We start from the raw sequence: 18,165 nt of genomic DNA on the forward strand, positions 1-18,165 counted from the left end.
TGCTGTTTCCAGATAAAAATGTAGGACCCTGTGATTTAAAACTCAAAAAAAGGTTTCCAAAGAGACGCTTAGAAAAATACTGAAATATGAATCAAGCTCAGGGTTTTCATTTCGGCTGTATTCCTGCTGCAGACATTCTTTGGTCATGAAATAGGCTGAATACATCAATATTAACACATACACAAACACGCTGCCGCACAAAGGTAACATGCAGGAACTGATTCAACGTCACGGTTGATTTCAAGTCCTGTACAAGAAAATCGCTGGTGCATAAATCGACTCATGTAGTGTTTTCTTTTTACAGTTTTAGAATACCAAAAATGATGTTTGAGCCTAAAATCTCGAGCTGTAATTTGCTTTGCTTTTGCGGTGTTATACTGTACAGCACAATGTTACCAAAAAAAGGATCTGGTGCTCTTTACCGATGTGAATTTACAAAACATAATGCATTTTTTTTAATCTCTACTTTGTATTTTTATGAAATCAAATGAAATCTTCGGCTGATAACGTAGCAGCCTCTGGGGCCAAACTAAGTGTTGACAGCATGTAATTCTGTTTAAGCACAAATCATTTCCTGAAAGCAAACAAACACACTTTTGTATTCACATGTAAAATCTGCATTACACACACGAAATACAGTTACACTGAAAGATTATCCAAAAATATTTTCGAACTAATTACTTGAGTTTGTTTCCTCCTATAAAAAAATCTGAATTTTTATTTGTTAGTGATCAAATGGATCAGTGTGTGAAAATATGTCATATTGGGTATTTACAGATCTTTTGTATTTTTTGACAAAGTAGTTACCTGCATTAACCTTTGTAGGGCAGCAGTGATTTCCAACATTAACACAAGTGTTACCAATATTTCACTTCCCCCAGTCACTCTTGCACACCGCCTGACCGCTGACGCCAAACATCTTACAACATACACAGCAACCACCTCGCACTTGCTAATGATTCCAAACAACGATGGAGATGCGAACGTGAACTTAAAAGAGATGGATGGTGTTTAGTTCTCACTGTCTCCGCTCTATGGCAGTCCACAGGAGGAGCAAAGGCACAAAAACAGATACAGACAATCCCAACCAATCCCAACCAATCCCACCCCGACCCCATCACGTGGCTCTGGTGTCTCTTCAGTTGTTTCCCTTCACAGCAGAGCCAGAAGTCACATGCAGGTTGGAGTCTTTGCACTGGGTCTGTCACTTAATAGTGCACGTTAAATATGACAGAGATGCGCCTTCTTCTGCCCGCTGAAGTAGGAAGTGGAGGGAAAGGGTGTAAGGGAGTTTGGGAGAGGTAAAGGGATGAGAGGGAAATCATCACTGGAGATCCTCAAAGCACGTCTCACAGACCCGTACTGGCTTTTTAGAGGACGGCGTGAGGGCAGTTCCTCGATGAACACTCGGCGCAGAAAATGTTGCCGCAATTTCTGCAATGGTGCTGGATAATCACAGAGGAGAAGGAGAGTGATGTTACGAGTCTCCAAATATGGAAACATAAAATGTACATCTCAGAACTTGTAACCTCAGTGAAAACTGTGAAATTGGATGATATTTGTCATTTCTCCTGTTTTTAGTCATTGTCAAAGATGTATATGGGACTATAGGAAGTTAATTACCATGTGACTCTTAAACCAATTATCTGTCAACTCAACACCTGGATTCCAATTTCCAACGCTGGAGTCTTATGAACTTAGTAGACTGTAGATAATTAAATGCGTGTGCTGTTAAGATAACTTCCTCCTTACCTTCCTGACAGTGACACTAAAGCCTTTCCCACAGGACATGCAGTTCTGCACTTCCTGGTCCTCGGCCCACTTCCTGGTCATACTCTGGGACTGCTTGATCTAAACAGCACCAACAGCTGGAGTTACAACCAGAGCATCCAAGACAAACTGTTGACAATTGTTTTTTTCAAAGTACAATGCCAACAAGACGTCCAGTGTTTTTATGACCGACCTGCAGCGACTGGTTCTCTCTGCCGAGCTCCTGCATGGCTGCCGTCGTGTCGTCCACCTTCCTCCTCAGCTCCACCACCTTGGCCTGCAGTTTCTCAATCTCGCCTTCCCCCTTTACACACCTGAAACATAACCACAGAGCACGCACTGATGAGTTGTATGCAGATTGTTTAATACATGTATTGTAGTAAGTTCACAGCAGGTATTTGTTTAAGCAAACAGGAATGATATAAACTTAAACCTGCTGTCTGCCCTCTAACGCATGCCTTTTAGCTTGGTTATTCAAAATTTCCATTTTTCCCTTTGCAAGTGTGCTGTGATGGCACATGCAACAGCCCATAATAGGCCTCATATATAATGAATTTAACCGGGATAATTATAATTATCATTTGTTACGCACAAGGAAATTAAGTTATAAAAAAGAGATTGAAACTGTAAATGAGTATTTTCAAAGTTGTAGGAGAGATGTGGGCAAAACTTCCCAGAGGCAATGTTCAGCAGCTGACTGTTCATGACTCATTAAGACATGACAAGGTCATCAAAAGTCTTATTTTATAGAAGCTGATCCCAATATCTTGACATTAGCATACTGTATGGCTTGTGTAAAAAGTAGATTTTAATGTGCATATTGATCATCTTATCATAGGCTTTATTATTTGTGCAAAAATGCTTTCCATTTCAGACTAGAAGGGAAATTGTAACATATGCTCACTCACTCAAATGTTCGGCAACTACAGCACAAGATCTACTCATTGGATTATTACTGGAGTTAAAAACTGCGTTCCCTTTTCATGCACCCTTTATGTATTGTACAGTACGTGTCCTAACATGTGAAGTAGTTTTTATGTGAAACTGCTTATGCTGCCGTCTTAACCGGGGACTCCCTGGAAGAAGAGATCTTGTATCTCGTTGGGACCCTCCTGGCTAAATAAAATATTTAAAGATTTCAATCAATGTATTAACCAAAGTTTATTTACACAGCCCAACTTGGAACTGATGACAAGTGCCTGTTTTAAAGGGACGTGTTGGATACATTAGAAAGCCTCAACCTGCACTGGATGCAAATAGTTTAAATAATCTGAATGTGCCGCCTTAAAAGCATCTGTGCAGCGGAAATGTGAATATGGATTACCAACTTATCTTTTCAGTGAGCTCAATGGCAAAACAAGAACATACAAAGACTTTTAAAGGCTTCCTAAGTATTAAGTACGGCTCAGTTCTTGCAGGGTGACGTGAATGTTAAAGGGGAAACACTATCAACTCGCCTTTCCAAAAGAGCCCGCCTCTCGTCCTGGTTGTTCTGGACGGTGGCCTCCAGCACGGCGATCTCTCCTCTCAGCTCATCGATCTGCTTCTCCAGTTCGCCGACTCTCCGTTGGCTGCCCTGCCACTCTCTCTTCAGCGTGGCCACGTTTTCATTCAGAGCCGTCACCTGCACACCCATCGTAGCTTCTGCCTCGTCGCCGCGCTTCACCTGCTCTTCTCTGGCCCGCTTCTCTGCCGACTTTGGGAGGAAGCATTGATCATGTTAGGAACAAGTGATCAGAAGATGGAGCGAGGGACATTTAATCCACTACCTTAAAATCATTTGAGGGAATTCTGAGCCTACCAACTGATCCTGGACATCCTTGGTTTGTGCGAGGAGCTGCTCCTCTCTCTGGCTCCTGCTGTCCCTGGTGGCCTTGTGCTCTCTCTGCTCCTGCTCGAGGGTCTTCTGTGCTGCCTCCACCTGACCCTGCAGCTCCAGTTTCTGCTGCATCAACAGCTGCTTGGCTTCCCGCAGCTCAACCAGCTCCTAAAGAAACCAACACATATGGAGCTCAACCCACAACATTTGGTTGTTAAAGGCCCTCATAGTGTCTGGAACAAAAGAAGCAGTAACTAACTTCACCCATGGGGTTGAACTTTAAAAAAAAAGCTTGAGCCGGTTTGAGCTCAGGAAGTTATTGCTCTGACAACAGCTTCGGATCAATTTTAAGACGACTTTGAAGAACTGAATAATCCGATGCTCATGTCAAATCGTCAACTCAAGCACGCACACTTATATCTTTAAAGAATGTGTCCCTGATGACCTGCAGTATGTCGCGTTAAGCTGTTTACATAAGACACACGCATGGGAAGCAGGTCATGTCAGACACTCCTCACTTCCCCTTTGAATCAAAATGAAGACATCGTTAGTTCTTGCTTTTCATGAAAAGAGACCGACCTTCTCGCTCTTCTCCCTTAATGCTTTTAATTCAGAAGTCAGTCCGGTGTGATTCTTTTCCAGAACAGTCTTGGCTTTGTTCAGCTCCTCCACTTTGCTCCTCTCCTTTTCCACTTCCTCCTTTACTTGACCCTGGATGAGGAAGCACAGTTGACATTATAGGAACGAAATGACATCAAGTCATACAAGTGATTGAGTCCATGTGGGTAAATAAGATCGTCTCACCTGTTCCTTCTGTAGTTCCCTCAGGGTTTGCTCCTGCTGTTGGAGCTTCTGGTCTCGTTTTGCCAGCTCCTGCTCCAACGAGCCCCGGCCCGTCTGCAGATCCTGGATCTGAGCCTCTAAACCCGCCTGATGTGTTTGGTTAGCGGACAGCTCTTCCTGAGCAAAGTTCAGCTTCTCCTGTGACGCCTGCAGTCAGAGAAAGCAGCGGGGACTATGGGAACTGCTCATTTTATTCATAAGTCATTGTGCAGAAACATCAAACGCCAATCCCTATCCTTAATCCATCTATGAGATTTAGTTAAAAGTGATGCAGCATCACAGCTTCTGAAATCAACAGTTCACACATCCACACAAGTTATCATAACCAGAAACAGCAGATTTTAAAATTCACGACGGTCCCCTTTAATGAATCTTGTGTCACAGACGCTTCTTTCAGGAAGAATTGAAGCTTAATATATTCATATTTCAATTTTACATTATTCCTCATTTAAAATGTTGTCAAAAATAAACGCTTTGCACGAAACAGATCCTGTAAAAAAAAAAACCTTTTGGGAAACTGCCCGCACTTCATTCAGAGTGGACAGGAAATAGTTAAATAGTTATAGCATGTGGAGCCCCCATTTTGTTTCCACATATTGGTAACACTTGTGGGGACTTGTTTATATGGCTTCAATTCAAATCTTTGTAAAAATAAATAAATCAATGACATTCAACTTGTATTTTTTCTTTATTTTCAGAGTTCTGGCATTATAACTGTATTATACGGCACAACATATACGTTTGAAACCTCCCTTCTTCTAGCCTCTACACTACACAGTGGGTCAAATGTGACAAGAGCAAAACACTCCCTGAAACGGCTCGAGGTTCAGACGGTTAAATGAAGCCATTATCAGTCTCCAGCCCTTCCTGCATGACCCACCTTCATGTCTTGTCGCAGGGCAGAGACCTCAGACTCCTTGCCGTAGAAGTCGGACTGAAGCTTAGTGAGGCTTTCCTGGCTTTGCTCCAAGGCCCTCTGCAGCTCTGTCGTCTGACTTTTCTTAGAATCCAGCTCCTGGCAGAGACCTGACACCTGGGCCCTCAGCTTACTCTCCTCTTCCGCCTGGAGGTAAGAGTCCAATACACACATTCATAAAACACAGTCAATCCTCTCAAAGAGGAAGACAGCTGTCACAGAATGCATATCTATATTTGTATTTAAAAATGCTACTGGCCTTCTTGACATTAACTTCTTGTAACTCTGCCACTTGGCCCTTCAGCTTCTTCATCTCCTCCTCAAAAGTCCCCTGGGCCGTCTTAAGTTGTGCCCGCAGCTTCTCCAACTCCTTCTCTTTTTCCTTCAGTGCCCCCTGAGTCTTTGAGCGCTGCTGCTCCACCGTGCTCAGCTGCACTTTCAACTTTTTCTCGGCCTGATGTTTGTAGACACACGGCAGGTTCAAACAAACAGTCAAAACAAACCAATAACGCTCAATCTTTCATTTTATCAGAAGCTTACCTCTCCCATCTGCTCCAACTGCTCTTTCGATTCTTTCATTGCCTTGGTGATGGCGTCGTTATTCTTAGAAAGCTCCTGTCTGGCCTTCTCATTGGACTTTTCCTGAGGATTAAGGCAGATTAAAGTTGTGAATGTCCTGGTGATGTAATCAGGTGGTTAGTTGTTGCTCCTTGTTGCAAGACAAAGTTGTAAAATAACATTGAAGTAGTCTAAACAGCAGCTTACTGAACCTACCTTCTCCTCTACGGCTGACTTATGGCTCTTCCTCTCTGTGTCCTGTTGACTCTGACTCTCTTTCAGAGCCTTATTAGCCGTTCGGAGGCTCTCCTGCATTGAGGCAAGCTCCTTCCTCTGAGCCTCTTTCTCCTGCTGGGTCTTTTGTAAGTCTACCGTCAGGCTCTGAGCTTTCCTGTCCAGGTCCGCATGCTTAGCCTTTCCTTCCTGGGTCACCATGTCCAGGTTCACCTGCAGCGCAGCTTTGTTCTGCTCACTGCGCTCCAGCTGCTGCTGAAAGTCACTTACAGCAGCTGCTTTTTTCTTCAACTCCTCTTGTAGTGTTGTAGCCCTTAACAATGGAATGCCATTTGGTTTTAGTTTAGTTAGAATTCATCAAAAAAAACTAAATACTAACAAAAGGTTTTGCCATCACTAACATACCATCACAGTGTTAGTTACAGTTAGATTTACAAGCATTTATTACTCGCTTGCATTTAATAAAACTATTATTATTTCCAAACAGAACACCAGAAGGTTGTGAGTTTAATACCAGGACTGCCACCATTGTGCCCCTGAGCAAGGTACTTTACCCTGAGCTGCTCCAGAGAGACTGTCCCTGTAGTTAGTCCACTGTAAGTCGCTCTGGATAAGAGCGTCTGCTAAATGACCTGTAATGTAATGTAAAGCACCAGTAGAGTTTCTCTCACCCTGCTTTCTCCGTTTCCAGCGAGCGCTGCAGCTCCTTTGCTTTCCGCTTGACCTCTGACCCCTCCTTTTGCAGCTTCTGCACTTCTTGCTGCAACTGGTCCCGCGTGGCCTGCAACTCCCCAACCTGTGACTCCAATTTCTGACAAATAATAACACTATATTAGTTTAGAAAAAACAAGATGTATGTATACTGAGGACACTAAAGACAGGAACATTTTAAAATTGCCCCTCCTACAGTCCAACATTAAGTACTCACAATAAAGACACAACACAAACCTTATTGAGCCCCTCAAGCTGCTCTATACGCTGCTCTGAAGCCATTAGTTTGTCTTTGCATTCCTTCAGACTGGCGTCCAGCTGTGTGTTCTGCTCCTGTTTCTCCTTGAGCTTCTGGGCCTGCTCCTCCACCTTCTTCTGAACTTTATTCAGCTCCTGTACCAGACGGTGGGAGAGGGTGCAGGATATGAGAGGGAAAGGTGAGTGGAGTGAAGGAGTGAAGAAACCAACACGTATTAAGTCAGGGAGTGACTAATATTTTCAACATACAGTGACTCATTAGTGGCACAAAGATGGCGCTAACCTGCTGCTTGTCCTGCAGTGCATGCTGAGCAGTCTCCAGGTTGTTTTCCAGGTTAGCCTTCTGTGCAGCCTTGGCTGCCTCTGCGGACAGCAGCATCTCCGTCTTTGCCTTCAGCTGAAGGAAAACAGAACCACGGAAACTGTTATTCTCATTTAGAAAGTCTACGAACACAAACTGGACCACAATATCAATGAGCCCACTGTATGTTACTAAATACATGTAACGCAGACATGCTTGTGAAGGGGTTTACCTGAGCATCCAGCTGGGCTACTTTCTCCTTGCTGTCTGCGAGATGGGCCGTGACTTCAGTGACGGAGGTCTCCAGGGTGAGGGCTCGGTCCTGGGCTGAACGCAGCAGGGTCTTCTGCTCCTGCACCTGCTTGTGGAGGTTGTCCTGGGCTTGCTTGTTGCTCTCCGATTGGTTCTTCAGCTTGTCTGTCAGCTGCGTGACCTTTAAGACCCACATATATATACAGAGAAGGTTTATGAGCTCAAAATTGACCAATAGTTCATTATTGTGAAATAAAAACATGGCCTATCTCTAGCATTATATCTACACTGCAGGTTTTAGATGTGACGATACATATACCTGTTCTTGTAGTGCATGGTTTTTCTCCTTTAGCTGGTTAAGCACGGCCGTCTCTCCTTCCCCGGCATGGATCTTGGCACACAAGTCATCTCTCTCAGTCTCCAGCTGGCTCACAATGTCCTTACTCTTCTGCAGCAGAGCCTCCAGATTCTGGATCTTCTGGTCCTTGTCTCCGATCTGACGCAGCACCTGCTCCAGGTCATTCTACGGCAGGAAGGGAAGCCGGCGTAGCAGACACATTACATGAGGGGATTTTGGCTGGAAGATTTTCTTTTGTTGTCGTTTGTGAGGTAAATATTAAGATTTCCATACAGGTATACTACATCTGTTTATTGTTGGTGAACTTGATGTCTTTATTAGAATGATATCAAATATAAAGATTGCTATAATCTTATAAAGCTTCTTCACACGGGGGCTTTAATACAATATGTATCGACCACTTGTTTAGTTACAGTAAAATAACCTTCAAGAGTTCAAAATGCTGATGTTCAAAATCCATCTTCTGGCCTGGAAAACATTGTCTGATGTAATTAAATACATTTTCAACTGCTTCAGGATGGAGGACAGATAAAACTATCATGGCATCCTTGTTGCAACTCTCCTCTGAGGTCAGCTGATGTCACACATTATTCTAAATCTCACTGTACAGCGCAGACTCTCTTGGCTTTCTGCGCTCCAGTTTTGATATCAGAGGGTTCATCTTGTGAACAGTACCTGTGCCTCGCGGAGTTTTCCGTTGGTGTTTTGCTGCAGCGCCTGCAGCTCCTGGTGCTGCTGCTTGGCTTTATCCAGCTGGTGCTGCATGTCTGTATTCTTACTGGCACTCTCCTTCAACTACAGACGTGAAACACAGGAGAACTTTCATTTGATTTCCGAACCCATGCACCTAAATGCATTGTTCATTTTGTTGTGTGCATCTTACGGTTTCTCTATTAGAAGTCTACAACAGTTACTTAGACCTAACCCTAAACTACACACTATCTTACAGCAAACATTACATCTTACGGCGCACACTTAAACATCAGACACGTGTGTGTACAGAAGTCCTGTCCGTCTACCTGTTCTTCTGCACGGGACAGTTTGAGCTGCAGGTCGGCGGCTTGCTGCTCGCGGTCTTTAAGTTTCTCCCCAGACAGCTGCCTCTGCTCTTTAAGACGACCTTGCACCTCGCCAAGCTGCCTCTCCGCCTCCAGCAGTTTGGCATGAAGCTGGGAAGAGCACACAGAGAGGGGTGATGATTAAGACGGAAGACACATGATGATAACAGCAAGAAGTACAGCAACTACTTGGATGAGGAAAGTGGATGTTTGGAATAGACCAAATACCTTACTAATACATTTAATACATCTGTATATCGACTGCATTTCATCCTGCATGTGCTCTGTGTGTGATCGCTGTCCGCACTGCTCACCTGACTGATCTCAGTCTGCTGCTGAGCACCTTGGCTGTCTTTTTCTTCCCTTTGCTGCTCCAACTGTTTCCTCTCAACCTTCAGCTCTGCGTGCTTCACCTCCATCTCCGTAATCTCACTCTTCAACTTTACCACCTCCTCAGCCCTCTCTCCGAGCTCCGTCTGGGTCTTCTGCAGGGAGGCTTCGGCCCCTGTGGCCCGAGCCTGAAGCTCCTGAACCTCCAGCTCCCTCTCTCTCAGGCTGCCTTGAGCTCCCTTCTTGGCAGCCTTCTCAGCTCCCAGACGCTCCTCCAGTTCCTGGTGCTGTTGCTCCTTACGTTCAAGCTTCTCTGACAGATTCTGTGAGAACAGGAGAGGACAACATGAGGCTGGACGGATTAATGGGAGTGAAAGATGTCCCTCAGTAGGATTGAAAGCCAGGGAGCAAATGCGTGATAAACCTAAACCCTAAACGATAACGATAATGTTTTGGCGGGTGGCATGGTCTCATGAAAAAGGATAAAGATTGACAGTGTTTGAAAGGTAAGGTCATGAACTAAGACACACAGTAAACATTTGTCTTTTCTAAATTAAAACAGTTGGCGTGATAGGAGCTACAACAAGACACAAACGAGTCATGCAATCTAAGATATGGAAAAGAACAGTCGGCTGTCAATTGTAAAGAGAGGTATGGCATTTCTAGGGGAAAGGTTTACAACACAGGACTTGGAATAATGTGGCATGTAAACAGCATTAGCCCTGGTGTAAGCTCTGGTAGTAAACCTGGAAACAAGGTGATAAAAGAAGAAAATGTTGTTAATAGTGGAGCGTGCTGCTAAGTAGGGAGTGTGACAGGGCACCTGGACTTCACAGACATTCAATAAACCTCTGCAGGCCACCACAGCAGCTAGCCAACATTAACAACCCTGTTCCAGACACTTTTTCCTCTCCTCTTTTGTTCATCCCGCTCCTTCTATGCGTCATTGTCACAGCTCCGTGCTGGGTCTCTCATCTCTAATCCTGGAGTTATAGACCAGTGAAACCCCTGTTGGTTGTTCACCTGTCTGTTCTTAGTCCTGATCCTCTGTCTCACTGTCTGCTCCATTACTTTTGTCTCTTTTCTCATGAGATAGGTATCTGTATCAAGTCTCAGGGTGTCCTGTTGCGAGGAGAAGCGAGGGGTGGGGGTAACACACTGAATATACAGTTCTGTAATCCCCCTTTTACTTGGAAACCTTTTTGGCAAGGAGGGCATTGACATGCCTGATGTGGAAGGATTTAATCTCTGGCAGGAACCCTGTGCCACCATTCCCCAGTTCCCATTGCACCAATGCAGTTACCTGTGATTGTATTTCACCCCAAGTGACAGAGCTGGAATGGCAGCGATCCCCCCTGCTGGTTTAATTATAGAGCTGCGTGTGATTTTGTATCAACATGTCTGGGTTGCCAAAGGGGGCTGGTGACAGCAGGGCATTGTGATAGAGCTCGATGCCGAGCAACAGAGGAAGGTTCAGAGAAACGGAGATGTGCTGTGCTCGTTGGGCAGCTGGCAAGGCTTATTAACTTTACTAAAGTAAAAGTAAATCGGACACAATCGTATGCTGTGTTGGGCGATAGTTTCTATTGTCATTGCCAATCAGCACAAGTCTACTGTATAATGTGTGGCAGGAGCCGTAGCAGGCATCTTTGTGCTTGCAGTAATCTGCTTTAACTAGTATTACTGCCTTGAGGTTGTATGCTTTCACCAACCAGTCAAGTTGCATCTTATTTCCAAGTCTGCCCAAAATGTCATCACGTCATCATTTTATCCTATTAGACTTTTGTCATAATCAGCAAATCAAATATTGAGTTAAGGCAAAATATGTGTCTGTGAGGTCAGAGTGGCCTGACCCGTGGCCACCAAATTCTAAATCAGTTCATCTTTTGAGTCCAAGTGGATGTTTGTGCCCAGTTTGAAGAAATCCCCTGCAGGAGTTCCTGATGCAATGCGTTTATGAGAAGGTACAGACGCAGAGGCATTATAATTGTAGTTCTTTGTGTGTGTGTGTGAGATACCTGGCTTTGCTGCTGCAAATTATTCAGAATGCTCTGCAGCTGGTGGATCTGTTGTGTGTAGACAGCTGCTTCCTGTGGACCCTTCTCCAGCTCCGCTTTTAGTTGGCATATGGTCATCTGCAATACAACAGACACACGTTACACTCTTTTTGCACATTAAAATAAGTGAAGCACCACTGTGAAGGACTGACGTAAAAGAAGAAAACAAACCCAACATGGATCAGTCGCAACGAGGATACAGTCGCACAAAAACACTTTCTATTCAAACTTATAAAGATGAAACCAAGTTTAGGGCTAATTTGAAACGGTTTTCAAATTTCTAAATGTTTTACCTCCATTTTACGAATCTTGAAGAAAGATTGAGTGTTGTGGAGGGATACAGTATGTGAGGAGCAGAGGAAGAAGAAGGGGAGGGAAACAAACATACAAAAGGTAAGTCACGTTACAACAGCAAATGGGCAATCCGCAACACAGAGCAAGATGCTACTGGGCTGAGAATAGATAATGAAATTCATCCCAAATGAACTACACTTTATTGTGACAACATCGTGCCGCTTGCCTTATGTACTGTTGCAGAGGCCGACGAGGCACGAACCTGCATGCAACGTTGACTGTTGCCTTGTGTTTTAGATGCAATGTTGACATGTTACTGGCCAACCTGGAAAATGGCAGCCGACCGCAAAAACCTCAAACATTGTCGTACTGTGGAACTCAAACCTCAACCAATTACAACTACTGTTTTAGACTGTAACAGAGCCACTTGTCAATTATTATCCAAGGAGCTATTACATGATCTAAAAAACATTTCAAATATATTAAGAATGTGGTTCCACAATCCTAAAAACATGAAAACTATCTTCAGATCATTTGCAGAGACGTGCAGAAGGAGCAGTTTGGGGCCTGGAGCTTCCATATAAATGTTCCCATCCTTCTGGGATCAAAAATGCAGGAAATGGTGGAATTATTCACCAGGCATTACTTAGTGAGAATAGGGCATAAAGCCATCTGGTATGAACAATTTCATAAGTTATTGCAGAGCTATTTTTGAATATGAATCTTACAAGTGCAGTGCAACAGGTGACATGGAGAAGGGCTCCAATCAGAAAAACTACAATCTTGTAGAGAAGTATGCAAAGTGTGGGAATCGGTGTGCAAGTTTAAGTGCTTGTCCAATGTAGGGTGGAAGAGGCAGCTTATGTTGCAACACATGAGAGAACAAGTTCAAAGTGAGAATCAGAAGAACTACATTTTAAGACACCGGGTGTTTTGGTCCCCTCACCTCTGAGGTAGTGTAATTAGCCTGCAGCTGCTCGTAGTGGGTTTGGAGGCGTTCAGACTCGTCCTCCCTCTCACGGGTCATACTGTCCATCAGTGTCTGGACCTGCACCAGCTCCTTCTGCAGTACCTCTACATCCTCCACTCCCGGGCGCTGCAGCTAGGGGGCAGAGCAGAGGCCGTAAGAACTGAGTGGCTGACAGTGGACACAACAGGCTTTTTGGTATCAACATCAAATCAGAAACAGGTCATTAGTAATACGGGAAATGTTCCAATACATATGGATGTCTCCTTGAAGCTTGAGAACCAAACATGTATGTGTATGAAGCCTCTCTAAACAACTCTGAATAGTGCAAAATGTGTGTCAAAATGCCATTTTAAATTAAAAATGTCTGCTGCAGAGAGGTTCTGGCCTACACATCCAAGCCTACAGACTTTTTTGGTACAGATCCCCGCAAAAAAAGAAATCACACCATAATCATTCAAATATATATTTTAATTGAAAAGAGATTAATGATGTAAAAAATCAATCAACACAATCGCAATTTGATATTTTTTCGAAAATCGTACTGTTGGCTAATTCTGACATTTTTCATAACGTGCGTGTGTGTGTGTGTGTGTGTGTGTGTATTAGTTTGCAATAAACTGAACTAAACTGTTTTAGGTTTCTATAACAACGGTGAAGGGATTGTCTGAGTTTGATCTGCCTTGATCCTTCCACCACACGGCTCAAAGCCAAAACGGATTTCATGGTGTCGATTCAACGTTATTCTTTCAAACTCCAAAGCCCAACATTCATGAAAGGTCTACACAAAAGTACAAAGTCTGTCTCAAGCATAATGAGAAGAGAAAAAAAAAACACCAAATGGAAACTTAGTGTGTGCTGTACCAGTTCTGTTTGGAGTCCCTCGTTCTCCTGCTTCTCTTTCTGTAGCTGTTCGGTCAGTTTGCCCATCCTCTGGTCAGCAGCCTCTCTTAGGCTCTTCTCCTCATCGTAGCGGGACTTTAAGTCTGTCAGATTCAACGATTAAAAACATTGAATAATATCCAAATCAAAACAACACAAATACCTCACTTGTTCACAGCATCCGAACTGATTTGTGGAAAACATTATCGGTGTAAAATGCAAACTCTATGCCTTTAGTCCGTGAAACCAAATGTTGAAGAAACAACTTGAGCAAGATCAAATACAGAGGGTGGATTGAGCTTAACAGTGATTTATTAAAAGAGTACTTCAGTGTTGTTAAATGATGCAGACCCACAGACACAGGCCTTACAGTTTCCTGGCGCCACACTAACCTACTATCTCTGTGGCCAGCTGGGCAGCCTTCTGCTCAAACATGTCTTTCATCTGCTTGATGTTGAACTTTTCTGTCTCCGCTTCATTCAACTTCCTTTCAAGGGCTGAGAAAAGAGCACCACGTATTAGTGATTGATGTTTGGCTTTTTCACAGTTATCTTAAATATAATGTTCCCTACCTAAATCCTCGGTGCCCGTCTGCCCATCATTCTGTGGAATGGAGGGTAAGAGAGAAACATGTACAGTAAGAGTAAGCATTGTTATCATGTTTTATCAAACAGTTTTATAATCAGAAAGCCATCAAAATATATTAAATATCTTGAAGGAATTACTTGCTTCAGGTGTCCTTGGACTTTGTCTAACTCCTTCTTTAGCTCTTCAGAGAACCACTTTTCCTCCTAATCAGAGGAAAACACACACACACACACAAAATAAAGTATTTATTGAACAGACCATTTACACACCTCTGCTGGGTTCAGAGACTCCACTATACCTTGAGAGAAACATGCAGGTCCTGAACCTCCTGTCGCAGCATTGTAAGGTCTTCCCTAAAAAGGAGGAAAGGCACGTTCACAAAAATACTCAAACAAAAATGTTCTGTCATCATGAGGTCAAACTCATCGTCATAAGAAATGTAACATTAATATCTCTAAATCTCACCGAGTGGGGGCCATATGAGCGGGCAGGTCTCCGGTATCATGGTACAGCTGATAGTGCTTGAACAGCTCCTCAGCAGAGTTGTGAGACTTCATGCACTGAGGACAGATGAAGCCCTGAACACAGAAACACACCATGAGAATCAACCATGTGACAATGACTTCTTCAAGTCTTCAACTCAGCTTCTAGGGAGGAAAAAGTTATCAAGAAAAAGCCAAGCGTTACCTCAGACGTCTGATCGTGGTTAAGGTCTGTGCTGGGCTGCTCTGACTCTGCATTCTGGGAGCCTCCCTTCCCAGGAGTCTGGAGAGGAGGAAAGACACCATATTAGTCCGAATGTATAAAAGCACTCTGTCCACATTAGTTAAATAACTTAACTGCCTGAGAGACGTTAAGCAATGCATACATACATATATACATACATATATACATATACAAAGTGAGAATACAACATTCCAGGGTAGAGTTAATTGTTTACACATTTGTTTAAGGCTTAAATTGCACCCAGCAGAGAGAATATATATATATATATATATTTTTTTTTTTTTGACATTTACACCACTGACTTTGATGCTTGTGCACTTTACTTGCATTGATTGCAATGTTTTTATTTTTCGCAAATGCTGTATCAAGTCAACCATAATTCATTTCAGAAAAGAACAGTGAGGCTTTTCAGAAAAGAGGGCCAGGCCTTCAATAGAGTCATGGCTTACATTTCTCAGAAACAACTCTGCTGGGTGCGATTTAAGCCTTAAACAAATGTTGTGTAAACAATTAGCTCTACCCTGGAATGTTGTATTCTCCCTTTGAAAGCATGAACATTTAAGACAGCTGTATAATGATAACAACACTGTAGTATCTGGTGAAACCAGCTCCTCCAGCTGCTGTATAAAGTCTATAACAAAGTATTTAACCTCTCTTGCACTTTTCCCAGGTTTCATCTGGACACGGGTCAACTTTTCTCCATTCTTCTTGGTAAAACAGGTAACATTCGGTCATGTTGCATAGAGCTCATGAGTGAGCAGTCGTTTTCAATTCCAGCCATAAATTCCACATTGGATTGAGGTCTGGACTCTGATCTGGCCATGCCTCAACACTGACATTATTGTTTTGCAACTGCTAGATTTCTCTATCATATACCGTGTATATTTGTGCCTCTACCGTCACAACCCTGAATCCAGCAGAGTAGCATCCTGCCAGCATGATGCTGCCTCACTACTGTTCTTCTCGCAGATAAACTGTATTTGAGGACAGAGAGATTCATGACTGCGCCATCTTTTTCCATTTATTTATGATTGAATAAGATAATAAGAATATTCACTGCCTTGGCAATTTTCTTGTATCCTTGACCTTACTTCCACTAGTCCTTTCCAATAACGTTATTGCATATGATTGCACGTTTCTTTGTTTACATAATACATTTTTATACAAGGAAATAGACTAGCCAGCGATTAGACTTTACAGAAAACTGTGCATTTAACCGTAGGCGTTCTCTGTTTCAGTTCAACTCTGCGATTGTGTGACTTTAATACGCTGACTTTGGCTTAGAGAGTTTGTACATTCATTACCGTGCCCCTCTAAATACTCTGTGGTGTACTCTACTCTTTACACAGCTCGGAAGTAGACTGGAAGAGGGTCACATTGAATCAGCTCAGTGCACTGGCCCTGAAGCACAAACATATGTAGTTGAAGTATCCCTGGTTGTCCATTCACAAAAAGGGTGTGCTTTGGCGGGTTATAGTCTGCATGAATGAATCAGGTGAATACTTGAGTTTGAGTGTTGGGAGGGGGACTTTGAGCACTTTGAACAGAGTTTTCTCTCAGCCAATCGGACAGTAGATAAACACCACTTTGAAGGCAGACTAAGTATTTGCATCATGGAACAACCTTTGACCAAACTCGCACGTAAAACAGCACTACACTAAAACACAGGTGCATAAATAAGAACTTTATTCTCTTTGGGGAGTTTATTAGACTGAAGTAGACTGCCAACTTGATTTATGTCTACCTAATACACCATTATGCACAGTTTAAAACATGTTGAAATCTACATCATTAGTACTGTACTGTACTGTAAGAAGCCAATTCTGGTCAAAGGTGATGTCTAACATGATACAGTAATAAAAAACCCATTGTAATCATTATCTTGGCAATGTGGCCTACAATATGAGGAGTGCATGTGCCCATAAACTGACACACCATGTTGTAAACCGTCAGTGGTTCACAAACTGTTTTCATATGGACAGATGTGTAACGACAGAGAAGTGACAGTCTTTAATCAGATTGTTTATAGCCCCTAATGTCTGTGTTGTTATCTACACGGTCAGAATCATTAACAAGATACTGCTGTAGGTTTATGTGAAGAGGTGACGGAATACAATTCAATATAAAATATTTTTATTTTGTATTTTAAACGTTTACAATAAAATCCTTTGAAGTTAACTTACAAGATACCTGATCTAAATGCATCATGTTTAAAGATGGATGTTCCTGGTTACAAGGCCGCCGGGACTTCAAAGTGTACATGATGCAGTTAATGTTAACAATGCCCTGTGGTAAATGTAGTCCTAAACAGAAGCTAGCTAAATAGCTAACCCCTGTTACTCCCACATGCAACTGTAGTGACAAGCGGGTAATTAATCCAAACAACCATGTCACCATTAACATTTAGTGTAAGCCTAAATGACTTAAAAGGCATGTTTATTTTTCATGTTGCGGTCAGCCAGCTGACACGGGACTTCCCAAAAGTCAATCTGTGGCAAACGTCAGCGTTAGCATGAGATGAGTGGACGGTGAATTAACCCTACTGCTAAAACATAGCTAGCTAACGGAAACCATGAAAATAAAATGATTCAGCACGTTAGCTAGCGAAGTTATTGCTTACTTGACTAACCATGGTAAGGTGGACACGTCAGCTGATTAGTTTGCTACTGCATTATGTAGACAGGTGATATCTTGCTACATCCCTGTCAAGAGTAGCATCAACCAATCCAACCAAGTTAGCATTTTGATGGCTAGTTGTGTCAACCCCACACAAGGAGCGCTTGATATGTCTACTTCGATCTGACGGTGTAGCGGTGCTTTTTCCAATCGAGGAACTCCCGTTGGCCAACAATAAAAACTCCGCCCACCCACTACACACTGTGTTATAAAACGTGCACCCCCACCATGAAAACAGACAAGGATAGGCCTGTGTCTCCCAAGACAAACGACTCGGTTTAACCAAACAAAAGCGATACGGTTGACTTTGCTGAACCAGAAGCTTACCATTTGAAGGATCCGTCTGAGCATGACCTCGACTGTGTTAGTCCCGACACTAAATCCAATCAGTTTTCCAAATGCAAAGTTGACGTCGCTGTACAACGAACACCTGACCGAGCTCAGGCAGCAGCGGCGAATGGGCGGGTCATGGAGAGGATGGGGAAGCAGGACACACAGCCTGGCTATATTCAAGATTATAAAAAGTGCTGACATGATCTACTGCACTGATTAAAACACGGTGGCACT

At 43.1% G+C, this 18,165-nt stretch overlaps 1 protein-coding gene across 1 annotated transcript; it reads right to left on the reverse strand.

The window, feature by feature from the left end:
- Window positions 1–580: 580 nt before the first annotated feature.
- Window positions 581–18,058, reverse strand: eea1 (early endosome antigen 1). The gene is made up of 29 exons (XM_029433438.1): window positions 17,926–18,058; window positions 14,884–14,961; window positions 14,662–14,774; window positions 14,495–14,549; window positions 14,334–14,399; window positions 14,181–14,211; window positions 14,001–14,105; window positions 13,591–13,712; window positions 12,706–12,861; window positions 11,427–11,543; window positions 9,393–9,731; window positions 9,040–9,189; window positions 8,696–8,815; window positions 7,982–8,185; window positions 7,643–7,843; window positions 7,393–7,506; window positions 7,089–7,244; window positions 6,812–6,951; window positions 6,123–6,453; window positions 5,889–5,990; window positions 5,608–5,802; window positions 5,313–5,495; window positions 4,394–4,579; window positions 4,169–4,300; window positions 3,572–3,757; window positions 3,228–3,466; window positions 1,964–2,084; window positions 1,753–1,851; window positions 581–1,445 (listed from the first exon to the last, which is right to left on the reverse strand). The coding sequence occupies exons 1-29, from the start codon at window positions 17,947–17,949 to the stop codon at window positions 1,371–1,373; spliced, it is 4,140 nt and encodes a 1,379-aa protein (XP_029289298.1). The 5' UTR covers window positions 17,950–18,058; the 3' UTR covers window positions 581–1,370.
- Window positions 18,059–18,165: the final 107 nt, after the last annotated feature.

Source organism: Cottoperca gobio, chromosome 6, assembly GCF_900634415.1.
Source record: "Cottoperca gobio chromosome 6, fCotGob3.1, whole genome shotgun sequence".
Taxonomy (NCBI): Eukaryota; Metazoa; Chordata; class Actinopteri; order Perciformes; family Bovichtidae; genus Cottoperca; species Cottoperca gobio.